The sequence below is a fragment of the Astatotilapia calliptera genome, chromosome 10, assembly GCF_964374335.1.
Source record: "Astatotilapia calliptera chromosome 10, fAstCal68.1, whole genome shotgun sequence".
Lineage (NCBI taxonomy): Eukaryota > Metazoa > Chordata > Actinopteri > Cichliformes > Cichlidae > Astatotilapia > Astatotilapia calliptera.
In genome coordinates, this window is record NC_137431.1 from 15390966 (window position 1) to 15412191 (window position 21226).

Here is a 21226-nt window from a genome sequence, read left to right on the forward strand (position 1 = left end):
TTCGCATTGATTGTCCCTGACGAGCTGCTCCACTTTCTAGCCAATGTCAGCCAGTCTGCGATCGGGAAGGAGAGAAATGAAGGAAAATCTCTGCCGCCCTGGCGGTGTCATTTCCACACACTTGGGTTGGCCGCCTGCCAGCAGACAGGACAGTCGAAAAAGGCGGACTGGACTCTGGAGCTGAGGGAAAGGAAGAGCAACCGGGGATGAGACTGATTTATGTCAGCGTCATTTCTGCACAACCTCTGTGCTCCAAATAAACACACTGGTGAACTGAGGTTAACCCCGTTTATTCTCAGCTACCCCGGATCCTTCGTGATAACAGAGATCACTCTTTAAATCACACAATTAAGCCCACGTGTCTCTGCTGTTTGGGCAAAAAGCAAATAATAATTGTTATCATGTCGAATACTACTATCATAGCCAATACCGAGTATCTGAAGACAGGATAAACACAGCAAGTAATCAGTCGCGTAGATTGGTGCTGTCAGCTGTGTTTATTTATTTTTGACACAGCTCTCGCTCCACAGTTGTCCTGAAATCACACCAAACCCTCGCTTTCGTTTTGTTGTTGCTTCGGCTGAAGTGCGCGCACCGCCGAAAAGTCCAGGTCGGTTTTTCCGCGAAGCTCCAAAAATCTATGAAATGTGTTTGCATGTTCCTCTCCGCAAGCGGGGATGTAGAGGTGGGATTGCAAGGACCGAGAAAGCTCTGGGAACCCACGCGTTCAGCCTCTGAGAAAGTACGCTTTTCCGAAATAACTGACGGTGAATATTTTTTTTTCTTTTCACATTTACCATTAACAGAGAGGCACTCTGTAGGATTGTGTTCTCGGAGAAGAAGCTTTTTTGCCTCCCCCTGCCCTCTTCTTTTTTTTTTTGTCACCATTCTGCACGGCAGGCTGAGAGACGGACCGCTCGGACTGTGGGAGCCCTCCCCTCTGCTCGGATCTGCTTTGGTAGGTGCGAATAAAATGGGCCCGTGTTTGCAAATATGCAGATACATAGAAAAGGAGGGAGGAGGGGTTGGATGGAGGGGGGAATCACACTTTGTTGAAGTGTGCTGAAAGTTGGGATGTCATCTTTGTATAGGATCAAGTTATAGCAGGGTGAACCTGGGAGCTTCTGTGTGACTGCAGAGCATATGCTGGTACCGCAGATAGGCTACTGTGCTCAAACAGAGTCCGGGAAGAAGCCAGTTGTTTGGATCTGTTTAGTGATTAAATGATGAAGGGAAAAAAGCTGATGAGTTTAATGTGATAGGTTGATGGAAATGTTTTACAAGCTTCTCCCAGAAGCTAATGTCAACAGGATTCATCATTTGTCTTTATTTAACAAGTCGCCCTCAGCGCCGATACGGATCGCCACACCACCGGAACAAAAAGTCCGCTGGTTTATTGTGAATCAGCTGTTAATGATGCGCGCCAAACTTGACGTTTACACTTAATGAAAGAAATGCCTGGAGTCAGGTCACGCTTATATTTGACATCAGACTGTCAGTTTATGACTGAAACTTTTATTCAGCAGTCACCTCAAACCATTAACCGCAAAACGAATATCACAGTTTCTCACTGAGACCTGAAGAGACTATTGTTTCTTTTTTAAACATATACTATTCTTATATCTCCTACCCCCCCGTTCTTCTCCGGGCATCATTAGAAAGTTCCCCGGCAGCGTTTCTCGAGCTACCTGCAGATTTTACAGTCAACCCCCCTCCTCCTCTCTTCCTCACCGCCTGCAATCCGCCACCGATGATATCGCAGCTCCAAGTCCTCCATATGCTGGCGAATAATTTGAAGTCACAGTGTGCGCGGCGTGGTTGTTTTTCTCCTCTAACTTTTGTGTGCATTGCCTAATTAGGGAAAATAGAAACGCAGCAGGTTGTGGACAATGGATGAAGCCTTGAGTCTAATTATTGTCACCAGGCTTTTCTAACTCCCCCTGCCTTTTTGTGCGTGTGCGCCCGTGTGCGCCCGTGTGCGCACACGCAGGAGGTAGGGGAAATAGAGTGTGTAGCTCACCGTGGACAAATAAAGAGTCCGCAGACAGCGCGTCTGAAAGGGGAGGTAAGGGAGGGAGGGAGTGCATTTGCGTCGCGCATCGCTTGAACGCATTAAGCTTTCTCTCTGGAGGTCTGGAGGTGTAGTCAGCTGCTCCGGAGTTCGTGGGGGGACCAAATGATTCATAACCATGCAGGAAATCACACCCCCCCCCCCCCCACCTCTGTCAAAAAGCTCACCGCGATTACCTGACACGTGCGCAAGCAGTGACGTCAGTGACGGAAACTTACCTAGGAGTTAGCCCACTTCAGATCCCGTGATTTACACACGGACGTGTGCACCTGAAAGTGTCACACAGCTTCGTTTTGTCATCTTTTTGTGATTTTTTTTTTCCAGGTTAGTTGTTTTTTCACTTCAGTTTTTAAATGTGTAAATCAGGGATGATCACTGGATGACGCAAAGTGCCGTAGAGATTCACACCTGGATAATTTCACGGCGCAGCTCCAGAAATAGTGGAAAAGAGAGACGCACACTGGCCCTAAATGCTCTCTTCCTTTCCCCCCATCACCCATTGATCCAACTGGTCAATGACTGAACCAGCCAACCATTCATCCATCAGTCAGCTGGCTGTCACTGTTTTGTGGGCCGGCTTTCATTTATATACACGGATCTCTTGGTATCCTCTCGCAACAGCTGGTGTGTAATCGGAGAAGAAAAACAGTTTAAAATTGTGTCTTTGAGGTGACAAGCCAGTCAGGTTTTAAGCTGTAACAAGCTGAGAGCAGCATCTGAATGTTAAATGAGCTGTTTATGTTCATACAGCAGTGCTGACAACTAGTCTTCCCTTTTTTATGGCGCTGTTAAAGTGCTACTTCATTCACAAATGATTTTCAAGCCTGAAAGTTTTTTTTTTTTGAGGTTCCAAAAGAACCTGAAAAACTCCACTTGGTTTGTGTGCACCAGATGTTTGCTGATCAGTCATACACCTGACATCATGTGGGCTTTTGAATGGCTTTTACAACGCTTTGACACAGTGTTATGGGCAGCTTTGCCTCAGGTAAGATTGGATTGTACTGACCATGTGTGGCCTAGAAGAAAAAAAAAGTTTGACATTTCCAGAAATGTACTTGTTTGCTTTCTTGCCAAGAGTTATGGGGAGACTGATATCATTCACACACACACACACACACACACACACACACACACACACACACACACACACACACACACACACACACACACACACACACACACACACACACACACAAAGTCATTTTGCCACTTACTGATGAGAAGGAACCTATGTTATTGATCTTTATTATTTCTTGGTTAGAAAATCATCCTGGTAGATAACATCCACTTTTTTTTTGTGAAAAGAACTAATATTTTAAGTCATCAGCTTAAGGTGCAAGTAGGTCACTTTTTGAACCTTTGGACTAAGTTGCCCACTGTTTCCAGTCATTATGCTAAGCTAATAATTTCCTTGCCCTAGGTTCATAATTACCCAACCATGAGGGATATTTTTAGCTATTTCTCAGCAAGAAATACAGTTGATCTGGAACATGTTTAGTTTGACTGTGAATCTAAGGTCACTGATACTGAGCTGTGAATTTAATGAAGATTGTTAATCAGGAATATCTGGATTAAGAAAAAAATCCTCTTTACATGACGCCCTGTGTGACAGTGCACAACAGCTTCTCTTTGTATCACACTGTCATGTTTATTACAGTATAAAAGTATAGAGTTCAAATCAGTAGACTGGATCGGCCGATGATGACGAAGCGTGCACCTGGCTCTAATTAATGTCCAGATTTTTGCCGTCTTTTCTGATTAAACAGCAACCTTTATAATCACATTAAGCGCCCCATGTCGTACCTTTACAGGCTAGTAAATATTTTGTCAGCTGCACTAAATGATTTACCGACCACTGAAACCAAAATTTATTCTACACTCATGTATGCTTCCCCAGTTGTGCAAGAAGAGCTTAAAAAGGTGATTCAGTTTTGACTATAACAGTGAGGGTGTATCAAAACCAGCTCAAAAACACACTGATGTACAGTGAGGCTTGTCCTGTTAATCTGAAAGGGGCGACACCGGTAGTTGTCGGACCTTATTGATCATTTTTATTCACACCTTTATCCGTAATTCCTGTGCAGAATGTCGCGTGAAGATAGATTAACAACAAAAAGGAGAAAGAGAGCGACTCGAGAAGACGACAAGCCACATTTTACTCCTCTTTTTTATTCTGAAGGAGCTGGAAAGGAGGAATAAGACTCATTCTGGCGTTAATATGTTACCACCAGTTACAGTGTAGGGGTCATGCCAAGTCACAGAAACTTGTGGTGTAAAGTTTTAATTCATTCCCTCTTAAAGATAACATTTGACCTTAGTATATATCAATAAATCTGTGGTTTGATGTTCATTAGAGGAGGTTATCCCTACTAAGCTGTATAGTCAGAGATCAGCTTTACTAACTTCTGACGCACACCCGGTCATTTTGTTCTGGAAACAGGCAGGGATAGCTCAGTAGGTAGAGTGGTGGCCCCATGATCGGAAGGTCGGGGGTTCGACTCCACTGAACGTCTGCCCTGAGGTACCCCTGAGCAAGGTACCGTCCCTACACACTGCTCCCTGGGCGCTGCACTGGCAGCTGCCCACTGCTTCACTGGGTGAATGGGTTAAATGCAGAGGAACTATTTCCCTATGGGGACTAACACGCACACTTTACTTTTAGGCTTGAAACGTGCCAGAAACGTGTTCGTTTAGAAAAGAAAAACAGGGGTTATTCCTACTAGCCGTCCATTATGTAAATCACAGCAACAGGCCAATAAAATCACAGGAAGTTGAGCTGTATCGTAGTTACTCAGTAGAAGATGCAGCTGTGGCTCAGCAGACAGTTCACATGAGGACATAAACCTTTTCTGTAAATGATGCGGTGAGGGGATCTGAAGAGCCATGATGCTGGAAGTGGAGGAGGATGATTAGCCAAAGACTATATGCCATGCTCAGGGTTTATGGTGATGGAAAGAGTGTGACTGATAGGGCAGTGAGATGGAAGGCAGATGTGTACACATATAGACACACACACACATACACACGCACACACAGCAGAGGAGAATGAGTGTGAGTCTTTAGATAGGTGCCCTTGCTGTCATTTCTTAGATAATGTGGTTGACCAAAGTAATAAATGTGCCTCGGTGGGCAACACACATCCTTTAAACATGTGAAATATAAATCTACGTACATGTGTTTGTCATTCCGGGTTGGTTTCCTTAACGTCATCGATTTTTTTTCTCTTTTTTTTGCCATTGCACGCCATCATATCCGAATCGGTTAAAAATTTGTTGAATAATTGATTCCTGTGTTGCAAATCTTAGGACAGCTGTTGTCCATTATAATAATTTAACTCATATTTTACTGATTATTCTTCCATAGACATACCAAAAGTTTGCATCACCCAGAGCTAGAATTGTGGTTTTAACCATGCTTCATCGAGGGAGACGATTTAGCTCAAAGCCACGCTTGTCAAAGTGATATTTGAGCTAGAGTACAAAAACAACTTATGCTTACCTACGAATCCCTCTTATTAAATATCGTTAGCCGTTTCCTGAAAGGCGGCTCTGAAGTGTAGTGGTCTACACATTCACATAAAATGTAAAAGATCCCTGGAGGAGACACAAATCCCTTGGAGGTTGAATCGGGAAGGACGTCCAGCATAAAAAATCTGGCAAATCAAATATGTAGAGTGACACCTTGTGATAAAGGAGGAGCTGAAAGTAGCTTACTGAGACTCTAGCATCAACATACTGTATGTGGGTGTTGGGGGATAGGGGTGCTAAGCAAAGCAAGTCAGAAGTACTCATGAAAGGAATTGTGGTATATTTATTACAACTGAGCTCCTGTTTGAAACAGCCAATGTGTTATCTGAAAGACTTCCCTTTTCTTAAAAAAACAACAAACTAATGGTATCATTGACAGGCCAGTTACTGGAGCTGGTGTTCTGGTTGGGTTGCATCACGAGTGATCAGAAGCCATTTTCATGCGTAATGATTTTCAGCTCGAGGACTCATTTATTCCAGCAATTGAAAATGAGCCAGTTCATTAATTATGTGGGATACTCAAGTCGTTTAGCATATTTACTGTATTTAGAGCACTGTTGAAATAGATCAGCCCTGATTAACCAGGAAACTCTTCAGTTTTACAATAAGCTGTTCATATTTAATTCGGGATCGTGCGTTTAAGTTCTCGCTGAAGAGTCACAACTGACCTCTATCTTCTATCTCTTCAGTGCCATTATTTCATGAAAGCCACAAACCTCCCATGCACTTCTCTGATGAGTTCACGTGCTGTTCGCACACAGCTGAGCAGAGGTAGCGGCAGTGAGGGGATGCTTCTGGGAAACTGGACCCCGGTCAGTGCTGTAGTGGGCGAAACTGAAACTATGGGGCTGAGGGGCTGCGGCGCTGGCTCTGGTTCGCTGGCGCCACATCCCCCTGAGCTGGTGAGAATGTGGGGGCTGTGCTCTTGCCTTTGAAGCTTTACCTCCCACTAATTCTGGCCTTCCAGTTTCCACACACTGCACAGACACCCCCCCCCCCCCCCCCCAATCCTCTTCCCCTCCCTTTCCCTTTGTTTCCCTTATAAGGACTTGCCCGGCCATTTCCTCAGCTTTTCTGTGGGAGGTGGTGTGCTTGTTTGTGAACACGGACAGGTCAGGAGAACAGCGGCGTAGTTTTTTTTCTCTTTTCATAGCAGTCACAGGAGTCTTACACTAAAAGCTTCTAGATGCATGTGTACTCATCCACTTTGTAGTCTGCTGTGAGTGACCCTCCTCATATCTCTTACCTGCCCGTTTGATAATAACACTTTGCCAAATTTTACTGCTCCACAGTTTTGGTCTTTAACAACAAAAAAAACCCCAAAAATGAAGGGATGCTCCGATGAAAAGGACGGTCATGAGAGAAGCCTGGACTTCTGGCGTATTTTTTTATCAGCAGAAACACCTGATATTGAGCTGTGTGAGAAAGTCTAATAACATAGATATTTATTTTCTCCCATATTTTGTACCAAATTGCTGTAAGTTTCAATAAATCCAGTCTTTTCTTAAATGACTAAACTGCAATTGGGTCAATACATGCTATTTGACTTTCACTGCCAGGTTGGTCTTTAAACACACCTGTACTTACATAACAAAGGTAATGATCAATTCTGGAAAGACAACAATCACAGAGAAGTATAAAATAATTTGACAGAAGTCACAACCGTGTTGCACCCAATGCAGATCAACAAGTCGACTTCACCTGAGCACCGTTCCACTGTAGGCAATGATGACGACATGATGATTCTGAGTATATTTTCATATATTTTCAAAGGTCTTCAGAGTATTTAAGGTGAGAATGAAAAAACAAGAAGGTATAATGAACCTTTGAGTTGCAATTTGTGTTGTTTACCAAAGAAATTTCTGTTCTTAGCACAAGTTAATTGGACAATAATGAGATAACAATAAGATTTGGCTCCCTACCTTGTAATTTCTTTTTGTCGCTAACCAATCAGAGAATCTCCAGGGGAGCCGGTGTTTCTTCACCAGCCCAAAACTGCGAGGTTTGATTTTTGTAGTTTGTTAAGAAAAGAATCAGAATTAAAGCTGATTTACTGAGACAAAATTTTGGTCCCTCTCGATGGGTGATTTCTTTCTTTTTTTCTGCCTCAACTAAAAATGAGTTGGCTCTTTTCATCCGAGTTTTAATCCCTGCAGGTATTCATTTATTTATATATTATTAGAAGTGTTATTTATTGTCTCATAAGCTAATTACTATGCATCAAAGCAGCAGAAGTATTGGAAGACCAACACAAATAGTTCACATTTCAATAATTAATTCAATTATTTGCACAATATTACACTATACAACATTAATAAAATAATTTTTCCTGTTAAATTTTGTGCATTTTTATCATGTTTTGCGAGGCCTGGAACAGGATGTGAGGTTTGGTAATTTTCTAATTTATTGATCTTCACCTGATCTCGTGTGAACCTGATGTCTTTAACGTAACAATAACATTTTTTAATAAAAGCACAAATGATTAAATATAAAATTGTAACGTGAAAAGAGCAGAAGAATCTAAAAGTGTTCACGAGTAAGCCTGAACGAGAAGAGCCACTCAAATCTGTTGTTCTCCTTAAGGAGCTTTATGCTGAGTTTCATCTCATTTCTCTGCTGTGTGGCCTGCAGTGCCGCCGTTTTGGTTTCTGTTAACATCATTTCGTCCACACAAGGAAGCTGGGTTTTTTTGTCTTTTAAAGCAGAAATTCTCTGTGCACTCCCAGTGCAGTACTGAGAAACACACTTAGCTTCTAGCTGGTGAACAGTGCAACATCTAGGATTTGAAGAGATGCAAATCAGACAAAAGGAAAAGCGCGGTGATTGATCAAATGAACTGAAGTCTTACAGTGAAAAAGAAACAGTTGATATGAAATGAAGTGTAAGGTGCTGTTATGTCAATATTGTTTCCCTCCCAACATACTGGTTCTTTGTACTTTTGAGTTGATTTGTGTTTCGGAGAAGTGATCATCAATGCATAACGTACACATTTCTCTCCCTGTCTAAAGTTTCCAGATGGCTCATGGAAGAGCGTGGATGAGGGCTGAGCAGTAGTGGGGACAGAGGGCTTCGAGGCCTGCCTGTCGTCGCCTGGCTGACTGCTCCATCGAGGTGAGGTACCACTCTCACTGGGGCACAGAACGGACCGAGGAAAGGTCCCTCCTTACTCACCCCTGCCCCCTTTCCACCCTCACCCCCAACCCAGGCACATACGTTCTGGACCATGTCTAGCGGGCTATCGGAGGGTGGCCAGACAGAGGACCTGGAGCGGAGTAGCTGCAAACAGGACTCTCCTGTTATAGAGCGCCGAAACCGCAGTGGCATCATCAGTGAGCCCCTCAGTAAGAGCCTTAAGAACTCCCGCACCCTCTCCCAGTATACAGCGGTCTCCTCTGCCACCACCAATGGACACACAGACAATAGTGAGACTAAGAGCCACCCGGCCAAGCCTCAGCCCACCCCGCAGCCCCAACCCACTGTCTCTGCACTGACAGCAGCCAAGTTGGACCGAACCCTAGAACAGGTTCTGGAAGGACAGAATGGCCTGCTGCACTTTGCCCAGGCAGCAGCACTGTTAAAGCGAGCCGGTATGGAGCACATGCTCCTGCCTGGGGGAATGGGAGTGGGAGTTGGCGGTGGAGACGCAGGCTCGGGGGCTAGCGATTTGGAGGGTACGTCTGTCACGGACGCCGTAGGTGGTCCTGTTGACTTCCCATATGGAGTAGGGGGTGGCTTCCCCTTCAACCCGGGGCTTTTCATCATGACGCCGGCTGGAGTGTTTCTGGCGGACAGCGCGCTGCACATGGCCGGCCTGGCCGAGTACCCAGTGCAGAGCGAGCTGGCCTCTGCTATCAACTCCGGTAAAAAGAAGCGAAAACGTTGTGGGATGTGCCCACCTTGCCGACGGCGGATTAATTGTGAGCAGTGCAGCAGCTGCCGGAATCGAAAAACGGGCCACCAGATCTGCAAGTTTCGCAAATGTGAGGAACTGAAGAAGAAGCCCTCTGCTGCTCTGGAGGTAAGACAGTGTTTGTTATGATGTGCCATTGCTTTAGGAGGCCCTTCTGATGCAAAAGGTCACTAAAAAGCTATTTGGATGCATTTACCATTCATTATCTGTAAAGGTAAAGAAATATGAGTCACACAGTTGTAATTATTGGCTTTAAGATTTGTAGCTGGGAAGTTAGCAGGGAAAATCCCAAAACCTTTGTAAAAGTTGCCACAAAGACTTTTAAACTTTACAAACAAATCTGAGAATCACACTGGAAGGCACAAATGAGATTCATACCTGAATGTCCTTGCCCTTTAATGTGGCTAGTACAGGGAGGCTTTTTGGTGGGGTGATGGCTCCACAAGCAGGAAAATGACAGGTGGTGAAGAGTGCGGTGGGTAAGTTCATGCCATGGGGTGTCTTTAATCTGTTCACCATAACTAACAAGTGCTGTGTCCACATTTCTTTACTGGAAGACTGATTCACCGGCTAAAAAACAAGCATGTCATTTTAAAATGATGCGACTTAATGTAGTTCCCTTTACTAGAGCACTTTGGATTTGATCCCATATAAAACTGCCTTGTGTGTTCCTCTGTTTAACTGCCAGGAAATGCAAATAAAATGGTGTGTGTGGAGGCAGAGTGGAAGTAATTGTGAATATGTGTACAGTATGCATGTAAGCATACATGTGTGGGCATTTTTGCGTATGTGTACACATGTAACAAGGTCCATCTGGCTACAGAGCTGTCATCTGGAGCACCAGGTGTCAGCGTGGCACATGCACCCCCACCTAACCCCCATCTCCTCCCCCCGCCACTGTCCTTCGCCGCCACTGTCCTTCTCTCCTGTGACACTCCTGTTCATCTAAATGGCACTCTGAACTTCCTGTCTGCTTCCGCCGTCACACTCAGCGGCCTAACTAACTCTGGCTGCAGTGACAGAATGACCAATCATGAAATCCATCTGAGCAGATGTTCCATCTCAAAGGAAATAAACTTTTGCGATCAATGCCTAATAGTGTCGCTTTGCCGTTACATAATGAATTGACAGATATGTAACCCTGTGAACCAGCGGAGAGGCCGCTGGTGTAATTGACACAAACTGGATCTATGATTCCAACTGGTTTTAGCTTTACCACTTTCGCTTTCTGATGTTGATTGAAGGTGACAGCTTGACCTCATCCTAGCAGGCTAAAGGTGTTCAGTCTCCACATTCTGACTTTGACCATCCAAAGTCAAACTTGATAGCATGTTCACTGGACACTTTGAGTAATGCAGACATTTTTTAGCTTGTGTGTACACTTTAATGTGACATTAGAAAGGGATTAGCTTAGTTTAGCTTGATTAATGTAGGTTAATATAGCTCTTTAGCCCTTTAAGATTATGTCTTGCTAAGCAACCAACATTATAATGTATAAGTAATATATAAAAATATATATATAAAAAAGTGCATAGAATCAAATTCTATTAACATCATCTTTACATTGTACTACATTCATAAACTGTGCTTTAGTATTCTTTAAAATGTCTTTACTGACAAATAATTTAAAGTCTTGCACTACATTCATTGTTCCTATATGATGGATGTGAATTAAACTTTTGCATACAGTGCATTTATTACCACTTTGAAATAATTGCACGAGGGGGTAATGTAACTTTTGTCCAGTATCTTGATCATTTTCTGGAAACAGTCGTTACTGACTGTGTTTAGTGGACACACATCTATGGCCAAAGTCAGACATTTGGTGATTTCAGTGCATCTCCGTGAGCTGGATATGTTGACACATCGTTGCGGTTGCCTTTCACAGACATCTGAACTGATGCTATACGATTTATGTTAGCAGCAACAATACGTTGTTTTTCTTGGTTTTAATTATATGCATTAAACGCTGCAGTTTGTGGTGGCTTCTCAGGCGCTTCAATAAGTTTGTTGTGTTTCTTTATGGGGCAGACACACAGCGCTCTGTGCATGTGATTTCTTCCTAGTAAACATCACTTTTGCTAAACCCAAAAGGATTTCCAGAAAACGGCCTGCTGGACGTTTGAGGTTTTTTCCCTGTTGTTTATCTGTTTTCGTGCACTGCTACTCGTCCAGACTAGTCCAGGTAACTTCAAGCGACGTGGTGCAGGGAACATCTGTGATTGGCACGTGTTGAGCGCTGATAATATTGCTCAGTCACGCTCATTGAATGGTGGGAAGACAGAACTGTGATCAAGATTACAATTGGATTGATTGTGTGGCCCTAATTTTGTCTGTCTAAAGCAAAGGATGAACTCATGAATCTTTTTTTTCTTCATTCTTCCCCCTTAAGTCTGCACAGAGAGGTACTACTACTACTTATTTCCTATTTCAGGGCATCACAGCCAGTAATGCTGTCTCTGTCTAATGAGCTCAGTCTAACCAAGTGCTTTTTATTATAGCCATGATATAGAAATACCTAAAAAAAAAAAGGAGAGAAGAAGAAGATCAGAAGAGTTCGTCCATAACAAGGTGGAAACCTCCCCAAATCCTATCCATTGCAATGCTCGTCAGCACGTCAGACTGAAAAAGGGCTTCTACTGTATGTCTAATTTTAAAGAATAGTGACTCAGCATTGATTTGATCTTATTTATCCTTAGAGGACTAACTGATTCTGTCAGAGTGGAGGTTGTGCCTGGTTTGACTGACTTGGAGCTGGAATTTGTAGTTTGACAGCATCCTTGGCAATAGTTTTTATGCAGCGTGTAAATAAATGTAAAAAAGAAAAATAACTGGCAACATTAAAAAGTTTACAGAAATGCTAATGGAGTAAAAACCTTTTACAAACACGCCATAACTTATTACTGGCCCTTCCGTGAGATGAAAGTGTGAAACTAACCTGGTCAGACACGACCATTGTTAGGGGAAAACAGCCAGATGTTCCCTGATGCTGAAAATCAGACTGATCTGTATGAATATTATCATTTTGCTTTTGCCTCTCGCATTGTTCAGATTCAAATTGATGAGAAGATCCATTTGTCTTTGTCGATGATTCACCGAAAATGGTGAAATGTGTCAGCTTGCTATGTAGGTGGTGCGGCTCAATGTCTCTTAGAGAAAAGGATTTAATTTTAATTTATGATTTGCAATTGATGTTGTCATGGCAGTTAGCCTAACACCAGTTGTTCACACCGCGGATGCCAAACCCGAGGGGATTGGAATAATCACGGTAGTTGACGGAAGTCGTGTTGTTTGGAAGGGCGCAGCCCGCTGATGTTCCTAGTGACCACCTCACATAAACCTGTCAAAGCTTTAAGTAGAATCGCACTGACTTCAGTAATTACTTGCAACTAATTTATTTAATAACCCTGTCAAACTGTTTCCCCTGTTTTTTCTGACCAGATATGGGGAGGCTAATCTTTTATTGCCGCTTAATTAAATGTGAAAAATAATACAGCAATACAAGAATAATGAATATTGTCAGCGTCTCCTATTACATCATCTCACGATAGCATCTGCAGAGCAGCGTAGTTGACCAGAGCACGCCGTGTGCTTTCAAAGTCAAGCATTGCCTGACCTAATCCATTAGTAGCTGGAGTAAACATGAAATGTTGTTACTTTTCACTTCACTGAATATGCCACAATAAAGTTGGCCGGTACATCAGATATTAAATAGAACAACAAGTGCTTTGTTGTTGTGCAACAGATGAAGTCTGACTTCTGTTGAACAATGCTGCAGTGCCTCCTTGGATGTGTGATTATTCCTGCAGATCCACAGATGCAGCAAGGCTACATTTGGGAAAAGGTGGGAAACGTTCATGATAAGGTGACTGGCAGTCTAACAAACTCACATTTTTTTTAGGTAATCCCTCTGATGCTGCTTTATAAACCTAGTGGTCTTATTAATTCAAAGAGGTCCGTGAGCTGTTACGCCTTTACCCTGAATGTTATTTGATATCTTTTCCCTTGGAGCAGAGCTCTGCCAGTACTACAAAAGTTTCATTTTTGTCTGTCTTTGTTCTTAAGCCTGCAGATCTTGTTTAGCAGGTGATGAGATCACAGATCAAAGCCCGAACTGCACTGTCAGAGTGTGATGTCATCAGTACATCACACTCTGAGACTGAGATTCACGAAGGGGAAATCATGTCAGAAGAAAGAGCAGAGACTCAGCGTAATTCACTAATGTCTGTACCGCCTAGATGCTGTGAAAATGTGTTTCACGCAGTATTTATTTAGTTTTTAAACACGGGCTTTAGAAGAGAACTTCCTACTTTCCATTAATGCATATTCAGGGCAACTTGGGAAGCACCTGCGCCAGAACAGAAGATCCTCCTGGCTTTCACAGTCCACAGTGAGCTGCAGTGAGCCTCAGCTGTAGCTCAGACAGCCCCTAAGTGTCACATTTCCTTCCAATCAAAGATAGTGCAGCACATCCCCGTCTGCTGTGGCTTTAATACTCGGCGCACAGTTTCTAAAGGAGCATTATGTCTTATTTAACACGTTGCGCGGTCAGTTTATCAGATGGTTTTGACTGTTTTTTCAGCTCGTCTATGTGTGCGCGCAGCTGCAGCTAGAAAAGACTGGCAGAAATATCCTGACTTCGCTTCCCTGAATTTGCATTGAAAGGTTTTTCTTCTCGTGTTTGTACCGAGCCTATGAGCGTATACACGTCGGTACACAAGTGCAGTCCAGCAGCAGTGTGCTTATTTTAAGGGTGTTGACGGTTTCCATTGAAAGCTCATGGCAGCTCAAAGAGGAGCGTAAAATTGGCAAGTGAGGGGGAGTCAGTATGCTGAGGCCTTTGCCACCTCATAGCTCACTGGCTGAAGGTGTCTGGATTTATTCTGGGAATGTTACATTTGATAGAAATAAGTGGGAAGGCAGTTCCTTTCTGTGCTATGTCTGAATACCCTCAAGTGATGTAAGTCTCAGCGATGCTGTTTGGCATAAAAAAAGTAAAAGGAAAGCCGGGGTTAGGAAGTGTACTTTGTTTTTACTTGAATGTCATTGTGTGCTTGGGATGTACTGTACTGGAGTGTCGGGACTACTTAAAAGATAAGACCAGCTGTTTTTTATGTTGTTGTTTTTGTCTACTCATAGAAGAGCCTGTTCTGTTATGAAATTCAGTGGTTGTGTGCTTCAGATGCAGCTAACACCTAAACATACAAGTGTTTTCCATTGGGAGCCACTTTGCCAGTATCAGACGCTGATATGGGAGTAGCATATTCCCTCATGGTCTTTCCTGGCTCCCAGACACTGTACATCAGGCAGTCAGGACAGCAGCGACTCACACAAAGTGACAGGCATGCAGACTGACACAGAGACACATGGGTGTGTGGGCAAGTTGCTGGGCGGGCAGAGGGACAAGTCAGAGTGGACAGTCAAGGGAGAGTTAGGTACAACGAGAGAGACGAGGTTTTCAGGCAGCCAAGGTGTCGTACTCACTGCTGCTATAAGCGAAAAGGACCCATGAGGCCCCGGGGGGCAAAAAAAAAATCTTGAATTTCACAGAATATCCCAGTTACTGCAACTTTAAGCCACATTTATTTTCCCTGAACTGCAGCATTCTCTTTCACTTTAACTTCACAATACAACTACCTGACTGACTAAAGGGCAATAACCCAACCAATAGGCTGGCTTCTTTCATACTTAAAAAAAATGGTCTGATTGCCTTGTAGGCTGTATTTAACATTTTATTAAGTCAATCTATAATATTGCTTCTGCTGTAGCATTTCCCACTGAGTATTCTTTTAATATAAGATATAAAAGGTAGATTTAATCAATGCGGCGTAGTATTGTGTGCATCCATTGCTATAATCAGTCTAAAAAAAACAATAGAGATGTCTGGTCGGGCTACAGAGGACGGACGTCTAAATTGATGGTTTTGCAGTCAGATCTCTATAAATATTGTTGAAATTGTGCACATCGCATACAGAAAAAAATCTGACACTTTATAACTTGATGTTTGTCTAATATTTGGTCTAACTCGCGATGAATGATCAGTACTTCTGTGGTTGTAGTCGACTGTAAATGTAAATTAGCCATGGCTGATATCTCCGAAGGGCCCGTAGCAATAGAGGTAATGTTGCCTTGCTTACATCAATGTCCAGCTCAGAAATTTAAATACAGTAGTGTTAAATATTTTTAAAGTAAATGCTGGCTGGTTAAAACAATTTTAAGACATATATGTTATACACAACAACACAACAAAATCTTCAGGTGTCGAACAGATGAATATTATTGTTTAGAAACACTGTTGAAAGAGCTACAATATGTAGAGGCCTCTAAAAATCTTTCAGTTTAAACGCAGCTTTAAGATAGATGTCCATGTGTCTTTTGATCTGGGATTAATGGCCGTGGGTCTGATGGGTTAAAGTTAAGATGAACGTTGAAGTCAAACGTTAGATGATGAGTAGAAAAGTAATCTGCACCTATTTTGCAACAAAAGGCAATTTAACCACGGTACTTTGGACCGGGTAACATTTACATATCATTTTCAACAAACCACAGGTGTGAACTGCATCAAAGGATTCACGCACAAGATTAAGATATAAATCGTGGTATCTGCAAATCTCTCCTGCGCCACCTCATGAGCTGCTCGGCTTACTACGAGACATGATTGTTTTGGAGGATGCCCCAAGCAGCATGCCTTCAGTTGGCATACATTACAACTATTTGAAGTTTGCCCCCCAGACGTTGTGCTTTAGTAGTTTCACATCTGTTAAAGTGACATATCTGTAAAACACAACCTTTAGGGCAACATCTTTACCAAAATGAAGACGGGACAGGAGACAGTCAGTTTGCGGGAGTCCCCTGGGCTTTTTTACATACTTGCAGGATCCAACCACGAGAGTGGTGCACATTTTCATATGTAGCACAAACCTGAGAAAATATTTGATAAATTAGTCTGCCCCAGACATGGAGGCAGGATGGATGAGGATCTAATAATAAATATGACACTGTGTAGTCACAGAGCACACAGCTGTTAGCTACAGTTAAACTGCAATCCTCAGTAAAGGTTTGATGTGTTTACTGAACTCTAGTAAAGTGTCTTTGAAGGCATCGCTAATAAAACAAAATTAACTATTAAAATGACAGAATAACAGTTTAACTGAAGTTAGCAACTCCATATTCCATGTCTGAAGAAGACTTTGGTCACATTATACAATTAATAAGTAACTGAGATGATAATCAGCAGACAAATCAATGAAGACAACAACTGATTATGTCAGTGCATGTGTATGGTTTAATAATAAATAATAAATTCAAGGCCTTTGGGTTGATAGATCAGATTGTGTTTGTGTAATTACTCCTGTCCTGGCTGCGAGATGTGTTTAGTGGTCAAGTAAGAGGAATCGTATCAAATGTATTTACAATCAATCACAATCGACTCTTGGAAGAGAGCGCTTGCTTAGGAAAATGCATCATCGCCTCAGCCAGACAAACAGTGAATCTTTATGCCAGCTGGAGGTCATTTGCGGTTTTTGACTCAGTTGTTTTAAAGGTTCTTTTCTTTTCTGGTCGTTGTGAGCTACAGACGCTGCAACATCCCACATGTGCAATTGTGTGCAGAGATGCTTTGTGTTTCGTTCCTTTTTTTTTTTTGTGGGTGTCTGTGAAAAAGTAGTGAAAACTGTTGATGATAAAGCAATGAGAACAATAGCCAGAACATTCACCGGTGCCCTGGGGCCAAAACATGATTTCATGACAGGTTAAACTGGTTTCCGGGGATCAGTAACAGATAACAATAAGCAGCGTAACCTGAGCTCTCTTAAAAAAAACATTAATTTCATTTGACTTTTGTGGTATAGTCCACACCGGTAAGACAAATGTGCATGCATTGTTCGAAAAAACACATCCATCGATTTTTAGTGATTGGCCACTTCACACCCACAGATCCCATCTGTTTGAACCTTTGCAATCAGTGTTGGTGAAAAAGGGGGTTTCTATTCCTGAAACGCTGCCATTTTTCCATTGATTGCACATGTTTAATAATGAGGAAAAACGGCGTTTACAGTTCGGTCAAGGGATGTGTTGTTTTTCCCTCCGCACACATTACGTCATGGTCAGTCTAGCCCCTACCAGATTTTTGACATCTGCGACAGTGCCAGATGTTGCTGTGTCCTCTGTCTGTCTTCTTAACAGCTGAGTACCACCACAGAAAGGTCATCACAGAGATGGATGAGAGGCTAGCACACTTTAACACACGGATCATCAAATCATCTTAGATGTACATTGGCTGTTAACCTCTGGGTTTGTGGATTGTATTAATATTCATTTGAGCCAAAAAGGATTTGCTGACAGGATCAACTGAAAGCTGTAGGGAAAATTTAGGCTATACCCAATTCAAACCTGCATCCGTAAACATGAGAAGTTGAGACGTTGAGAGGCAGAGCTACGAGCAGCGCCGTAATATTCTGTCAGATTATTCCTGTTTGAGTCAACATCACAAATAAAGCACAGTGTGGGTTATATTTGGCTGGGACCACCAGAATAATTACCTTGTTTGAATTCTTTTTACCCAAGCAAAAGTGTTTTATTTTTGTCAGCGGGAGTTAACTTTCAAAATGAAAGTACACGAAACCTGTGGAGCACGAACCCTGCTGTCATTCAGTTTCATGTCCAGATATGAACAATAGCAGTCAAAAGAACACTGTACTGCTGATTCAAGGGTAGAGGAATGGTTTAAGTGGGCCTGAAAAGTAATTAGAGCTGACATTGTTTCTGGTTTCAAACAAGCTTCTTGAACTAATGGGCCATTTGCTGCCGAGCTGCCTTTGTTGAAAAACTTGTAATTTCACTGCAGCTGTGAAAAAGAGCTGCACAACAGTTTACCGGAAAAAAAAATCAAGTCTGATTATGTTCAGGTTACAAATAATTTTTAAATTTGAATTTCATTAGAATCGAAAAAAAATTGTTCTGAGGGGAACTATAAATATGAGGCCGGTACACACCCTTAGTGCATCTTTTGTTTACTTTTCCGTGTCATCACGAGCACGTGTGTTTTTGTGTTTGCACTCGCAGTATGCATGATTCCTTATGAAACCTTCTGCTGTTGAGTACTGATGGAGAAGTGGAAATGAATCCAGCGTTTATGAGAATTTTAGTTCAACGGTCTCGCTGTTTGGTGCGATTTCGGGGGTGTATTGTGAGTGTCGGTTAACGTGCCGCTGTGTGTGGAGGTGTGTGACTGTACTTGAATACATATTGGTTCGGTGCGAGAGTGTGTGTGGGTGCATAAATGTTTCCCGAGCTCCTCCTGCCTCGCTCCAGGCAGAGCCGGCCTAAAGGAAGAATCCGTGCTGCAGAATCGAGTTGCACTTTACAGGACGCCAGCCGTGCTGCGGCTCCAGGGACCCGAGCTGCTCTCTATCTCCCGACTGGCAGGCTGCTGCATGCATGTGTGCCACTCCTGCTCAGTTCAATCAGGCACACAGATAACCACAGCGAGAGAGAGAGTGAAGGGGTGGGGGAGACGGGAAACGGCATCATCATTGATGATGGTGTGGGAGAGCAACGCGTGTGGTGGCTAAATAATAAATGTGGCATATTGGGTTTTGTGTGAAGCCAGGACTGAAGCCTGTTCCTGTGGTGCTGCCGAGGATAAAGATGTGAAGATTTCAGACCTAGTCATCCAGGGGTGGGGGATGGAAGTGGTGGACGACTGATTAGCTGCTAAACTTAATTTACATTAATCATTCCAGTCGATTGTCAATTGGAAATACTTCACCTTCATCTCAAGTTTTTTGTTTTTTGTCCTCGTCTTTTGTATGACTGGTGTGAGATTGCTAATTGAATCTCAACAAGTTGTCACACTATGGCCTCTGGTAGCAAACAATTTTACTTCATGCATTAAGCAATCACTGTTTCATTAACTAATCACTGGTTGGTGCCCAAAAATGAGGCAGAGGAACTCTCTGTTAACTGGAGGGAAACATTAGACACGCCTCGATTTTCAAGTTTCGAAAAATGTTTAGCAGTTAAGTGGTGGACTTGACATTATCTTTGCAATGCCAAATAGAATGTGTTGCTTTTCATTAACAACTACACCCGCATCTTCTCTCTGCTCTTCCCCTATCTGCTCCTCTCCTCTCCCATCCCCTTCCCCCCTTTTTCCTCCCTCTTTGTCTTCTGTTTCTCCAAGAAGGTGATGCTTCCTACAGGAGCGGCGTTCCGGTGGTTCCAGTAGGACTCCTCCTCCTCCTCCGCTCCCTACCCAAAGCTCTGCCATGAAGTGCAATGCCAACTCCTGGATTGTCTCCGGAACAGACACTGGCTAATAAACAAGCTAGCAACAAATAAAATTATAGAAAAAACCCCAACAAAAAACAAAAAAACTAAACTAATAAAAGCAGAAAAAAAGAGGAAAAAAATCAGCCGGATAATGGATGCACCTACTTATTCCTTGAACCAAAAATGAAAACGTAAAGAAAAGCATCTATGGCAACTTTCATTCCCTTTTCTATGTTTCCATTTTGGTACCTTTTGTCCTTATCCCAGCAGGTTTTTTCTGTCGCTTAAACATGGAACTGCTCATTGCCAGAAACAGAAATGACGGACTGAGTGTGGACAATCAACTAATTTCTGTGTTTGGTGTTAATGTTGTTCATGTGTGGAAAGATAAAGTACTTGTGTAGAGAATGTAAATTTACAGCTATATTTTAAAAACTAGTGGCTAATGGTAAACATTATTGTAATTCTTCACCATTATGTTACTCAAAGCCCTCGTCTTCTTTATGATTTCATTTTACTTTCCAGAAAGATTTAAGTGGTTGTCCTTTGACAGTCAAGAAAATGTTTCAAATTGTGGTGCTGTCCATTTTGGATTGTAATGAAACTTTTAAAAAAAAAGAAAGAAAAAAAAGTCATGTTAATGGGCAGATCACCTGAGATTCTTCGCTGGCTTGAAGATGTTGTTCGCCAGAGCCGTCACTACTGTAATCTCCTCAATCAGCCCTCCTCTGCATTTCCAAACTGTTCCTTTAGTGAAACTGGCAGCCTTGTTACTGTGGCCCTACTGAGCATGTGCCAATACTGCTCAGGGCAAAAGCACTAAGAGACAGCACTTGCTCTGAGTCTACCCTACTGAAAGCACTGGGACAAGCATTTTTTTTTAAATTTATTTGTTTATTTGTCATATTTTTATGATTTAGTTATGTTGCTGGGTAGCTACAGCTTTTAAAAATAACCAATCTTTGTATTTGTTTAGAAAATTGGACTGGTTTTGTGAATAAAAAGGAATGCATGTATTCGTGTCAAAATTTACAAATCTGATGTTTGTCTACTTGTCTATTTGCATGTTTTTTTTAACAGCTGATTTTAAAAAAATGGTTGGACTGACAAAATAAATATTAAGGATACATTTTCCACAAATTAGAAGGAAAAAAAAGTTTCCTTTTCTTTTACAATTGGACGCTGCAGCATAATTTTGACTCAAACACAGCTCATTAAAGTAAATCAGGTGGTGGTATGAATCGCTAAGATGTTCTTGGGTTGACTGAGATCTCTTTTTTACTGCCTATGTAATACACTATATGGACAAAAGTACTGGGAAATCTACACATGAACCCTACAGGAGCAGCTAGGCCATGAAGGCGCGTGTCATGAAGCTCCCGGCACACAGTGTTTGTGCTGATGTTAAACCCAGAAGAGATTTGGAGCTCTGAAGTTATTGAACCA

General features: G+C 42.5%; 1 protein-coding gene across 4 annotated transcripts; it reads left to right on the plus strand.

The window, feature by feature from the left end:
• Nucleotides 1–642: 642 nt before the first annotated feature.
• cxxc5a (CXXC finger protein 5a) lies at nt 643–20816 on the plus strand. 4 transcript variants are annotated; one of them, XM_026182607.2, is made up of 4 exons: nt 682–958; nt 8607–8709; nt 8804–9616; nt 19692–20816. In XM_026182607.2, exons 3-4 carry the CDS (start codon nt 8822–8824, stop codon nt 19734–19736), a joined length of 840 nt encoding a protein of 279 aa, XP_026038392.1. In that variant the 5' UTR covers nt 682–958; nt 8607–8709; nt 8804–8821; the 3' UTR covers nt 19737–20816. The 4 variants fall into 4 exon arrangements, with proteins under 4 accessions (XP_080163205.1, XP_026038393.1, XP_080163206.1 ...); XM_080307079.1 differs by having other exon boundaries at nt 643–958; nt 8607–9616; XM_026182608.2 differs by having other exon boundaries at nt 643–958; nt 8607–9616; nt 19695–20816.
• The last annotated feature ends 410 nt before the right edge of the window (nt 20817–21226 follow it).

What these genes read in the sequence shown, in the direction of transcription:
- cxxc5a (XM_080307079.1), top strand. Translation starts at nt 8,822, where the DNA reads ATGTCTAGCGGGCTATCGGAGGGTGGCCAGACAGAGGACCTGGAGCGG. An exon ending in AGCCCTCTGCTGCTCTGGAG is followed by an intron (nt 9,617 to 19,691) that starts GTAAGACAGTGT and finishes TGTTTCTCCAAG; the next exon opens with AAGGTGATGCTTCCTACAGG.